At 40.7% G+C, this 13,952-nt stretch overlaps 1 protein-coding gene across 1 annotated transcript in view; it reads right to left on the reverse strand.

Annotated features, from left to right (window-relative positions):
* Window positions 1–498: 498 nt before the first annotated feature.
* LOC139263929 (DOMON domain-containing protein FRRS1L) overlaps window positions 499–13,952 on the reverse strand; it is an 83,626-nt gene continuing 70,172 nt past the window's right edge. Inside the window, exons 3-5 of the mRNA XM_070880012.1 lie at window positions 8,176–8,314; window positions 4,938–5,184; window positions 499–1,332 (exon numbers count right to left, since the gene is read on the reverse strand). Coding sequence (XP_070736113.1) covers window positions 1,160–1,332; window positions 4,938–5,184; window positions 8,176–8,314 — 559 coding nt within the window. The 3' untranslated portion in view covers window positions 499–1,159. The remainder of the gene's footprint in view (window positions 1,333–4,937; window positions 5,185–8,175; window positions 8,315–13,952) is intronic.

The following is a 13,952-nucleotide window of genomic DNA, read 5'->3' on the forward strand; positions in this document are numbered from 1 at the left end:
GATTAAGATTACCCTATTCCTCCATCTTTCAAAGGTTTTTCCTCCCCTCTGTCAGAGATCCAACTCCCCCCACCATCTCATCTCAAGATTCCAAACCCATTCAATGTCTCCCGATGTAGCTCTTCAGAATACTCCTGCTCTATGCCATTATTTACTTATAACATGCAATTATGTATTTGTGGGATTGGGGGTAGAAGAGACATCCTTTGGAATAGTCAATTATTTCTGGCACATAAACAATACAAGACCTTAGTTTACAATGGGTATAGTTTATAGTGAAGATTACTAAATATCAATAAAATTGTCACCAATTTTTGCCTCACACTCCCTTGTAATATAATCTTCCTAGCTTTCACAAGTTTAGCTGTTGGATGGAACTAATAAGGCATGGTTACATGTTCTTTTAGTTAACGAAAAATCTTTAGGGAAAGATTCAGTCAAGAAGCACAAGATGTTAATGACTACTGGACCATTAATACTCCTCCTATGGTACAACTGTTTAGTTAGCTTTGGAACTTTATTACACAAGTAACCCATTAGCTATTTTACCCTTTATACATAGTAAAAGCTTTGAATTTATACTTCACGACAATTTAAATCTTCTACAAATAATAAAATATAAAACGCTTCTAGATTAGTTATTTACACAGACTTTAAAAAGCTTGTTTTTGTTCAAACACTCTTACTTTTTGATTTGGCAAAACTCAGTGCTAAAAATGGCAATGTCTTTTCATCAAACCCTATAAAACAAAAAAATTACAAAATACAGGTACAACAATCAATCTAAGCAGCAAGTTAGCTAGGAACCTACATTCAGAGTAATGTTATTAGTCCTTCTGGTATAGACTTCTTGGCACATGCAGCACATAATGAATTAATGATTGAAAAAAATAGTGCTTGCTGATCCTGGATCAGGCAGGCACTCTGTACAGTTCTTCCGACATAACAGTGTCCCACAGACTTGCTTCACTGAGACTTGGAGCTCAAATTCTATTTTTCATGGGTAGTTATCATTTGCTGATCATTACTCCAGTATATATAGAGTTCAGGCTCCATTGGAAAATCTATTCCAAACAGTACATCTGTATTCATTTCACTCCTGCTGAAATTCTCATTAGTCAAATATATTTTAAGTCAATGTTTTCCTGCACTGACTTAGTTATGGAGTCCCCATTAGTATGTAGAAAGTCAGAGCAACAATTAATAGCAGGCAAAAGGGAGAGGAGAAGGTTTGGTAAGCTGCAGAAGGCATGAACACATCCTCATACTTGTAGATGCTGACAACATCTTCAGATACTGGTGGAGAGTCAATGTCATGTCGAGTGATTGAGCCTTTCAGGTCAACACAAGCATAAAAGGTAGTAAAAATAGCAAAACGATTAATCAGGTAAAATTGTACATCATATATTTCAAATACATTTATATACCTTCAAGGGTAACAAGTTACACCCTTTAAAAAATGCAAAGAATTCAAATCAATTTCAATAACCCTTTATATCTTTCTGATGATCTGTCATGTGAATATTTTTGTTTAAACCGTGAGTACTGGAGATGTCACTTGGAGCATGAGTTTGAGTTATTTAGCTTGGCAATATAATGGAATTAGATGCAACACTGTATATAATGTACAGTCTTTGAAAAGGGTAGTGGGATATTATGACCAAGTGTTGTAGGGTTGCCCAATATTTTTCCTTTGCCCTCCATGTTTACCTTAAAAAAATTGAACACATTTAGTGCTTTTGCCAGGAATTTTCACTGATTTGTTGAGAATATTGGATTATAATTGCTAACAATAATGTATGATGGCAACCAACACAAAGCATTCAACAAGTTTATGGAACTATCTATGTAATGCCAAGGAACGATTAATAAACTCCCTCTCTGTAAGCGCACTTGTTTTTGGAATCTTGAATTACAAAGAAACAAGATACATTTTAAGATTAGAACATGTTAAATTTGTATGTTTCATTATCAATCTCTTTCCATAGCTTAGGCATAGTAGGCACAGCTCATCTGCTGCCAGGTTCTTGAGAACTGGGACATCCCATGTATTGACCTGGCTGGAATGTGAGTTTAATAATTAGTTTTCACTAAGATTTGAATCTCAGACTATAGTAGTGTGAAGCAAGCATCTAGTAGTTTACACTACCTGCTCATAATCCCTTATTTTCAGAAAAAATTGGATACAATTTTTAAAACACAATCTGAGGGTGGATTTACACTATAACCATAGCATTCGTGCAAATCAGAGACGGGAGATTCACTCCACTTCTCTCCAAGGTCAGTTCAGGCCTTAGCACTACACTTATCCAACACAAGTTTAACATTGGTACAAAGCCAATGATAAACTTGTGGTGTATATCCACTTTGAGTGGACTGACTATTAAGCTGTCCCTGTTTGACTATCCTGTTTGCATATGAAGTAAACATAACGTTTTTCAAAGGAATGGCTAAATCTAAAATAAAAATGTAAACTACTCGAAATGCACAGTAAGTTGATCAGCATCTGAAAAAAGTAGAATATTTTGGGTGTGATCTTTCATCAAAAGGTCACACCTGAAATACCCTGGTCTTTCTCTTTCAGATATGAAGGTTTGGCTTATGAATATACCATTTTGTATGACCATCGCTAAGGCTTTTTAATATTTTTTTGATATTAAAGGGAGCAGCATGCAGCAGCCCGGCCCGGAAATCGGCACGATCCCGGCCTGCAAGACCATCAGCAGGCCGGGGCCATTAGAGGGAGCAGCGTGTGCTGCTGCAGGAGGGAGACGGCTGACTGCAGTGCAGGCAGGTACAGCAGGAGCGGCAAGGTCGGGACGAAGGAGCAGCAAGAGCTCGTAGAAGGATGTGATTGAGGCCCAGGAGAGGCGAAAGTTCGGGGCCCAGAAGAGGCAAGGGCCCAGGGGCAGCATCGTAGCCCACACTACGATGTGTGCGCGCACTAGGTCCATGCAGCAGAGCTGGTCTCCAGTTGTCTTGGTTAAATCCTTGTCACTGGACCAAGACCTAGCTCTGTCAAGCCCGTGTGGTGGCTGGTGTGCAACGGCCACCACACATTTAAAAAAAACCCTTCAGGTTTAGTTCGGGATACGGAATATCATTGAATGGCAGGCAGTGACTAGTGGGGTACCGCAAGGTTCTGTGCTGGGGCCCCAGCTGTTTACATTGTACATTAATGATTTAGACAAGGGGATTAAATGTAGTATCTCCAAATTTGCGGATGACACTAAGTTGGGTGGCAGTGAGAGCTGCGAGGAGGATGCTATGAGGCTGCAGAGTGATTTGGATAGGTTAGGTGAGTGGGCAAATACATGGCAGATGAAGTACAATGTGGATAAATGTGAGGTTATCCACTTTGGTGGTAAAAACAGAGAGACTATTATCTGAATGGTGACAGATTAGGAAAATGGGAGGTGCAATGAGACCTGGGTGTCATAGTACATCAGTCATTGAAAGTTGGCATGCAGGAACAGCAGGCGGTTAAGAAAGCAAATGGCCTTTATAGCGAGGGGATTTGAGTACAGACAGGGAGGTGTTACTTCAGTTGTACAGGGCCTTGGTGAGGCCACACCTGGAGTATTGTGTACAGTTTTGGTCTCCTAACTTGAGGAAGGACGTTCTTGCTATTGAGGGAGTGCAGCGAAGGTTCACCAGACTGATTCCTGGGATGGCGGGACTGACATATCAAGAAAGACTGGATCAACTGGGCTTGTATTCACTGGAGTTCAGAAGAATGAGAGGGGATCTCATAGAAACGTTTAAAATTCTGACGGGTTTGGACAGATTAGATGCAGGAAGAATGTTCCCAATGTTGGGGAAGTCCAGAACCAGGGGTCACAATCTAAGGATAAGGGGTAAGCCATTTAGGACCAAGATGAGGCGAAACTTCTTCACCCAGAGAGTGGTGAACCTGTGGAATTCTCTACCACAGAAAGTTGTTAAGGCCAATTCACTAAATATATTCAAAAAGGAGTTAGATATGGTCCTTACTACTAGGGGGATCAAGGGGTATGGCGAGAAAGCAGGAATGGGGTACTGAAGTTGCATGTTCAGCCATGAACTCATTGAATGGCAGTGCAGGCTCGAAGGACTGAATGGCCTACTCCTGCACCTATTTTCTATGTTTCTAAACACCTGTGAACTCATCTGTTTTCGGTGTGGAAGCAAGTCATCCTCGTTTCGAGGGACTGCCTATGATGATGATGATAATGATTTTTGATATTCACCATGATATTGCTATCCCTTCAAGGGATATAGAGATAGGGCGGGAAAGTGGAATTGAGGTAGATCAGCCATGCTCTTATTGAATGGCAGAGCAGGCTTGAGGGGCAGTATGGCCCACACCTGCTCCTATTTCTTAAGTTATGTCCTTAAACAGTACTGTAGCATCAGTTAATGTTAATGCAACATCACAATAGCAGCAGTGACTGAGTTAATATGCAGTGCTTGTGTTGGTATTCTGACTGTGTTAAAACTGTTATTTTTCAGCATGTAGCACAAGAATGGACAGGGGCATTATTGAAAAATACAAAGGAAATTGAAGTATAGGACTGTAGTTATACAGAATACAGCGAAATACAGTTAGGAGAGCAACACGCGACAATGTAACAGTCATTGCTCACCATACAAAAATGTTAATAGTAAAATCTCACTTAAAATAACTGCCCTTATATTAAGACATGTTGTAAATTGATTATACAAACACTAAATTAAAAATGTTCTTTACTACATCTGTAGATTAGTTACATTTTAATAGAAGCTGAAATTTGTAAATCCTTTTAAAATATCTGAATGGCTGATATGCTTTATACAATTCATCTATCACACTATTAATCAATTAGCCGTGTCAGTTAAAATATCAAAATATTGTTGATGAATTTTAAGTAATTGTGATTTATCCAAACACTTCTGCAACAGATGAAAAACTGACTTACCTTGTATGGCAGGACCCCATGCAAATAAGTAATACCAGCTCAAGTGGAGATCAATAATGGTTTCATCTCTGGGGACGTACACTGGTCGCTTAAATCGACAAGTCACTCGGTTGTTCTCAAATATACCTTCTTCATCCCTGGCTGGATTTCTTTTTATCTCCTTGGCCCACTGTCCAACATTGTAAAAATGCTGGATTCGAACTCTACCATTGTCATCATGCACACAGGCCATTACGTCATCACCTCCCTTACAGGAAAAAATAAAAGATGCATCAGTTAAAAATCTATGCCTGTAACTCAGCTTCAGTTAAATCTATAAAGTGAACATATCTGTTTACAAAAAAAAGCGTAACGACTGTAGCGTTACAATTGACCTCAGTGTCCATGAGTCTGGAAAAAAAATAGCACGTTCAGGGTACTGTAGCAGTCAGAGTAGTACTTCAGAGTGGGAATTCATAGAAACATATATTCCGATGAGTTCCCACTCCAAATATATACTCTGACTGTTGAAGGAAATACTTGAGGATGTCAGATGAAGACAAGAACAAGTTTGGCAGTGATGCCCTACATAGAGAATAGCCTGGGGACACTGTCTAGGCTCACATGTCAAGAATGGTCACTTAGGTGAGGCACTGGAACCCCAGCATAATTACCACCTTCAAGAGGGGAGAACATTCACCGGGATTTAAAAAAATATATTTACAAAAGTAAAGCGAAATAGCAAAAGATTTTTAAAAACTGCCTCGTGTAGCAACAAATGCTCTTTGAAATAGAGCATTTGTTGCTACACGAGGCAATTTAGTATTGCCAACACTTAATCCATTGAGGAAAAAATAGAGATACGAGCACAATAAAGTCAGTGGATCTATCTATGCAACATTGATTGAAGAATCAGTAATGTCTCCGTCTAAGTGGGTGCAGTATTGCAGGTAGAAATGTACCACAACATGGACAGCAAAATCTTGAATATTTTTGTAATAATTCCACCATCATTATGATATTGTCCTTGGGTATAAATCATTGTGTTATGTTATCTTAAGGGGCAAGTACCCATAATATGTGTAATGGCAAGTCCTGGAATGCGTTGTTGCCTTGCAATTAGGCTCATATCATTATCGGTTTAAAACCTTCCAATCGGACTTCAGACCCACCCACAGCATTAAGACATTGTCCTTTCAAACCACTTCAAGAAAGATAGTCAAATGAATAGCTGGCTTGTGCATGACAAGGCATGGCCCTTGCTGCCATGGATAATTACCCCTCTAGAGTAGCAAGAAGAGCAGCAGGGGCATAGCAGGGAGGGGGAGGGGGAGGGGGAGGGTACAATGAGGCATATGCCTCTACAAGAATGGTCATTGAGAGGACCATCAGAGGCTTAATTAGCCTTGATAGTTCAGGAGGGGCTTTGCAATATGCTCTAGATCAAGCAATCCTGTACAGTTGTAGCTTGTTGAGCCCAGCACAACTTCCGTTATCCAAAAAAGGTCTGGACATAAATTCCAAGAGAAATGGTCCTAGTTGCTTTGGAAGCAGAGCAGCATGGTATGGAGAATTGCTCAAAGGACTCTTCAGAACTGAACTGATCACTGAAGTATTATCATTCTACTTTTGTCACAGTTGCCTTATCTCCTCCTCCCTCACCAAATAAATTGCAAATCCTCCACTCCAGCATTCACCCCAGGTCACGTCACGTCAGACTTCTTGGACTCTAAATGATCATACAGGTACAATGTCCGAAATCCAAAGTCCTCGGGAATGAATCCATGCCGATTTTTGGGGGTTTTCCGGATTTCAGACAAAAAAATCAATAGTCTGAAATCCGGATTCCTCGACTGAATCCGTGCCGGGTTTTGAGCGGTGAGGGCCGAAATCCGGCACGGATTTGATCAAGGATTCTGGATTTCAGACTTTTTTTTTAAAAAACTTGTTTGAAATCTGGAATCCTCGACCGAATCCATGCCGGATTTTGAGTTTTGCCTCAAATGTCCTGTTTTCAGACAATGACTCCATCAGCGATGTGCAAAATGTCCGGTTTTTGAACCTGTACAAGTATTAATTATCTGATTGAATAAGACACCCGAAAATCAGTGTAGACTTTCCTGTAATACTATATTAAACATGAATAACAGAGCATAAGATAAGTGCATATTATCCTTTTACTACAAGAAACTCAAAAGTAACCCGAAGCCAACCTACTCTTCCTCACACCATGATTCCCCTGGCAGTTTAAATGTGCTTTTCTTTCTTGTATTCTTGTGCTTTTCCAAGGAGCAACCCGAGGGCTAGTATCACTATTGTAGAACTTGAGCAGCCAATCACCTTTAGAGTAATTGGTCTGAGGTGAATCTCTTTTCTTGATTGCTTGCTCCTGGGAGTGAGCCACTGCTGGCTACATCATTGGAGTTTCTGCCTAGGCAGCCTGATATATGGTGCTCTGAGTGAGAAGGCTAAATGCTTGGCATGTACTGTTGTCCTTGGAAATGTGCAGCCTCGTGCAGCTTGCCTCCAGGCATTGCCATTCCACTGGGCCCTGGATGTGTGTATCCAGTGATTAGCAGGATGGCTGGTCTAATAGCAACAAGCAGAGCCTGAAAGTTATAGCAGCCTGCAAGCCGCCCATCACTGCCTCCACTCTCCGGGGTCTGGAAGCCAGTGTACATTGTGGTGCTTAATCTGTCCCCAACCATAGCTGTATGTCGGGTGAAAACATGATATGACTGCTCAAATGTGATGCCCCCTACAGTCAGATATCCTGCCAGCATTCACTGTCTGTATGCACACATGCAGAATGGTCATTTGGGCATAATAACAGAGATATGCTTGTATAACAGAGATATACTTCAAGAATAGTCGATACCTTCAGATAGAAGGGGAAAATTATTGAAGGGTGGTAGTAAATATCACAATTTAAGACTTGGACATCAGTATGCATTATCTAGGTTCAGGATCTTGTTTTAATTTAGCAGAATTTGAGGGATGTTCAGTAGGTTTACTTTTGGAAAGATAAAAATTATAGATAAATTAATCATGCTAACTTCTATTCATCAACTCTTAACTTTGGCATAATTCATCCAAATGCATTTGCTTTTTAGGCTGGTTGAAAAGATGAAAGTCACTTCATTAATAATAAACAATAAACTATACCATTATATGATCATGTATCTGTTTTCCCACACTGCATTCACATTTCTGTTAAATGTGTGTGTGTGGAGGGGGGGGGGGGAGGAGGGTGGTTTACCATTAGTTTGTCAGATGAGAATCCAACTGCAACCCAACCATCGGTATCAGCACTCAGCTCAAATTCCACATCAGCACCTATCCTGCGGTAACTGAGGAAGTAATCACACGTATCTGCATCACAGCCAGGTTTCCCATACCTGCAATAGAGGAAGAGGGTGAAAAAGTATTGCTTTCATTGTAACAAGGCATGACCATATCCTATCGGGTATCTTTTGTAATTTTTTGCTACAAATTGGAACCAAATTCCTTCACGTGAACAAACCAGCATTGATATTTTATGGAAAGAATTTGTAAACTGGAGCACGTCCTACACTCGCATCTTCTAAGGGCACCACACTTCAAGTTATACCTGCGTGTTGCATAGTCATTTGCTAACACCCTGGTTGGAAGATAGGTTGTGCACCTACATACTAGCACCCTACTGTGCAAGGTTGTATCAAAAGTTTATCAATAATTTATCATTTTCAGAGTATGAATTCTTTTCCTTGATACAGCAAAAATTAATTTGTAAATATTCAATAACACATTGTAAAACATAAACTACAGTAGGGTGCTAGTATGTAGGTGCACAACCTCCCTGCCTAGTCCTGCTCCTATTTCTTATGTTGCTCCGCCATTTAATATCATGGCTGATCTGATCATGGACTTAGCTCCACTTCACTGCCCACTCCCCATAACCCTTTATTCCCTTATCGCTCAAAAATCTGTCTATCTCTGCCTTAAATATATTCAATGACCCAGCCTCCACAGCTCTCTGGGGCAGAGAATTCCATAGATTTACAACCCTCAGAAGAAATTCCTCATCTCAGTTTTAAATGAGCGGCCCCTTATTCTGAGACTATGTCCCCGAGTTTTAGTTTCCCCTGTGAGTGGAAATATCCTCTCTGCATCCACCTTGTCGAGCCCCCTCATTATCTTCTATGTTTCAATAAGATCACCTCTCATTCTTCTGAACTCCAATGTGTATAAGCCCAACCTACTCAACCCAGCTTCATAAGTCAACCCCCTCATCTCCGGAATCAACCTAGTGAACCTTCTCTGAACAGCCTCCAATGCAAGTATACCCATCCTTAAATACAGAGACCAAAACTGTACGCAGTACTCCAGGTGTGGCCTCACCAATACTATGTGCAGTTGTAGCAGGATTTCTCTGTTTTTATACTCTATCCAGTTTACAACATTTTATTATATTCTGTAATATCCCACAAGCTAACTGGGTGCATCAAGAAGTATGAGGTTAAACATCGTTACTCTACAAAAGGTAAAATTTTTGTAACTATTATCCAGATCCTCCAACACATAAGATCAGTTAGTAAGATTCCATTTTTCACTGCATCCTTTTTCTTGAGAAACCTGGGTGTTTTCTCTTTTGAATAGAGTATATGGAGAAGGGATACGATAGAAGGGTTTTATGAAAAGTTTGTACAAATTGAATCGAAGTAAACTTTTCTACTATGTACAGAATGTAAGCATTTACAAATTGAGGACAACAAAAGAAAACAGGAATTGCAGGAAGAACTTTGACTAAAACAGTGATAAGTATGTAGAACAGATTGTTAGCACAGGTAGTGAAACAAGAAACCTAGGCCTGGAGTTTCCTCTACATTTCCGCCCAGAGACGCATGTACTCTGGGCACAAACCAATTACATAGCATAAAAGATCGCGGAATTTTGGGAGTACATTATCCCCAAATCTCCTCAATCTTTTATGGCCATCCATCAAACCCTCTGCCCAAACAAATCTCTACCCACAAAACTGCCCAACTGACAACTGCAAGTATCCTCCAATCGTGCTTGTTTACAACCTGATCTTTAGGTGCAGCAGGTGTTCTGACGTTTTACTGAAATTTTGGGCATTTAAAAAAAAATTTATCCTCACCGACACTTGCTCTGTATTTTCTGTTTTTTTAATGCACTTTAAATATAAATCACATAAAAAATTTAAAAGCTTCCCCAATTGAAGGTTATTAAATATGCTGTACCTGGTGTGTATGACTGATGGTTAAATTAGTTGAAACTTAAATTTTCATACTTGAAATATATTGTGCGGGTTCAGCGCTTTCCTTGGGCCCTGATTGTTTCCACTGATTTATGACCATTTTAAATTTGAGCACATTCGATTGAAATTGCAAGGATACTAAGGCGTAACTTGTCATTTGGAAAATGGATGCAACATTGGGCGGGTTTTCGGGTCTAACTTCTGTGTTGTGCTCACAGTGTAAATTCCAGGTCCTTAATGGGTTTAGAGAAGGATCTAAACAAGTTCCTGCCAACAAATGGGATTCAGGATTATTAGAAATGCAGCAAGGGAATACTCTGGAAGTCCTCTATTCGGAACTCCTACATGACAGGCGATCCCCAGGTGGGCAGAGGAAACATTTCAAGGACACCCTCAAAGCCTCCTTGATAAAGTACAACATCCCCACCGACACCTGGGAATCCCTGACCAAAGACCGTCCTAAGTGGAGGAAGAGCATCCGGGAGGGTGCAGAACACCTCGAGTCTCGTCACCGAGAGCATGCAAAAAGCAAGCACAGGCAGCGGAAGGAGCGTGCTGCAAACCAGACTCCCCACCCACCCTTTCCTTCAACGATTGTCTGTCCCACCTGTGACAGAGATTGCAATTCCCGTATTCGACTGTACAGTCACTTGAGAACTCACTTCAAGAGTGGAAGCAAGTCGTCCTTGATTTCGAGAGCCTGCCTTTGACGATGACTCTGGGTATGTGGATTAGATAGATCAAAGGTCTTCTCCTGCTTGAAACTGTTGCAATGTAACACTGACTTTTAACAATATCAGATTTAGTTTTGAAACACTGCAACATGATTCCTTAAATCAAATTTAAATACACAAGGTTGCAACAAAAAATGGTTGTTTGAGTCATTGAGCCCAATCCTTTCTATGCATCATGTACAATTTGTATTATGCATTTGTCTCAATCCGTTTAATTTCCTGAGGGACGTGAATAACTACAGGAATCTTCCAATCAAGCAAATACTCCACAAATCAATCTATTAAAATCTACATTATTCATTTACAGCCACAATACAGAATTGTTGCAATTTTAACATAGGAGGGAAGTCAGCCCATCGTGCTTCTGCCTCTGCTAGCTTAACATTAGACATCGTCATGTTTTTGGATATTTTGACCATTTTTCCCATTTTCAGGCCCCTGATCTCTCTCTCACCCACCTTTCCGCCTACACACCCACCCCGCCCCCCCAACCTCTCCCCCTTAATGAATACTTTGCGTCTGTTTTCACAAAAGAGAAGGACGATGCAGACACTGCTATCGAGGAGGAGGAGTGTGAAATATTAGATGAAATAAACAGTGACAGAGGAGGTATAGGAGGTTTAGCAGCTTTGAAAGTGAGTAAGTCCCCAGGCCCAGATGAAGTGGATCCCAGGCTGTTAAGCAAAGCAAAAGAAGAAATAGCAGAGGCTTTGACCATCATTTTCCAAACCTCTCTGGCTTCAGGTGTGGTGCCAGAGGACTGGAGGACTGCTAATGTTGTACCTTTGTTTAAGAAGGGAGAAAGGGATAGACCGAGTAATTACAGGCCAGTCAGCCTAACCTCAGTGATGGGAAAATTATTGGAAAGAATTAAGAAGGAAGACACAGATTAATCAAGGACAGTCAGCATGGATTTGTTATAGGAAGGTTGTGTCTGACTAACTTAGAACCTTCTTTGTGCTGTTTGTCTCTTACATAAGAACATAAGAAATAGGAGCAGGAGTAGGCCATACGGCCCCTCGAGCCTGCTCCGCCATTTAATACGATCATGGACTCAGGTCCACTTCCTTGCCCACTCCCCATAACCCCTTATTCCCTTATCGGTTAAGAAACTGTCTATCTCTGCCTTAAATTTATTCAATGACCCAGCTTCCACAACTCTCTGAGGCAGCGAATTCCAGAGATTTACAACCCTCAGAGGAAATTTCTTCTTATCTCAGTTTTAAATGGGCGGCCCCTTATTCTAAGATCATGCCCTCTAGTTCTAGGCTCCCCCATCAGTGGAAACATTCTCTCTGCAACCACCTTGTCAAGCCCCCTCATAATCTTATATATTTCGATAAGATCACCTCTCATTCTTCTGAATTGCAATAAGCAGAGGCCCAACCTACTTAACCTTTCCTCATAAGTCAACTCCCTCATCTCCGGAATCAATCTAGTGAACCGTCTCTGAACTGCCTCCAAAGCAAGTATATCCTTTCTTAAATATGGAAACCAAAACTGTATGCAGTATTCTAAATGTGGCCTCAGCAATACCCGGTATAACCGTAGCAAGATTTCCCTGCTTTTATACTCCATGCCCTGTGCAATAAAGGCCAAGATTCCATTGGCCTTCCTGATCACTTGCTGTACCTGCATACTAACCTTTTGTGTTTCATGCACAAGTACCCCCAGGTCCCGCTGTACTGCAGCATTTTGCAATTTTTCTCCATTTAAATAATAACTTGCTCTTTCATTCTTTCTGCCAAAGTGCATAACCTCACACTTTCCAACTTTATACTCCATGTCAAATTTTTGCCCACTCACCTAGCCTGTCTATATCCTTTTGCAGATTTTGTGTGTCCTCCTCACACATTGCTTTTCCTCCCATCTTTGTATCGTCAGCAAACTTGGCTGCGTTACACTCGATCCCTTCATCCAAGTCGTTAATATAGATTGTAAATAGGTGGGGTCCTAGCACTGATCCCTGCGGCACCCCACTAGTTACGGATTGCCAACCCAAGAAAGAACCATTTATCCTAACTCTCTGTTTTCTGTTAGTTAGCCAATCCTCTATCCATGCTAATATATTACCCCCAAGCCCATGAACTTTTATCTTGTGCAGTAACCTTTTATGTGGCACCTTGTCAAATGCCTTCTGGAAATCCAAATACACCACATCCACTGGTTTCCCTTTATCCACCCTGTTTGTTACATCCTCAAAGATTTCCAGCAAATTTGTCAAACATGACTTCACTTTCATAAATCCATGCTTACTCTGCCTGACTGAATTATGTGTTTCCAAATGTCCTGCCATTGCTTTTTTAATAATGGCCTCCAAAATTTCCCAACCACAGATGTTAGGCTAACTGGTCTATAGTTTCCTGCTTTTTGTCTGCCTCCTTTTTTTTTAAAATAGGGGCGTTACATTTGCAGTTTTCCAATCTGCTGGGACCTCCCCAGAATCCAAGAAATTTTGGTAAATTACAACCAATGCATCCACTCTCCCTGCCGCTACTTCTCTTAAGACCCTCGGATGCAAGCCATCAGGTCCAGGGGTTTATCCGTCTTTAGTCCCATTATCTTACTGAGTACCACCTCCTGAGTGATTGTGATTGTGATTGTGTTAAGTTCTTCCCCCCCCTATAGCCCCTTGACTATCCACTGTTGGGATATTGTTAGTGTCCTCTACCGTAAAGACTGATACAAAATATTTGTTCAGAGTTTCTGCCATCTCCATGTTCCCCATTATTAATTCCCCGGTCTCGTCCTCGAAGGGACCAACATTTACTTTAGCCACTCTTTTCTTTTTTATATACCTGTAGAAACTCTTGCTATCTGTTTTTATATTTCGTGCTAGTTTACTTTCATAGTCTATCTTCCCTTTCTTAATCATTTTTTGAGTCATTCTTTGTTTTAAAAGCTTCCCAATCTTCTGTCCTCCCACTAGTTTTGGCCACTTTGTATGCCCTTGTTTTTAACTGGATATCGTCCTTTATTTCTTTAGTTAGCCAAGGATGGCTATCTTTTCTCTTATACCCTTTCCTTCTCACAGGAATATAT

The sequence above is a fragment of the Pristiophorus japonicus genome, chromosome 5, assembly GCF_044704955.1.
Source record: "Pristiophorus japonicus isolate sPriJap1 chromosome 5, sPriJap1.hap1, whole genome shotgun sequence".
Classification (NCBI taxonomy): Eukaryota; Metazoa; Chordata; class Chondrichthyes; family Pristiophoridae; genus Pristiophorus; species Pristiophorus japonicus.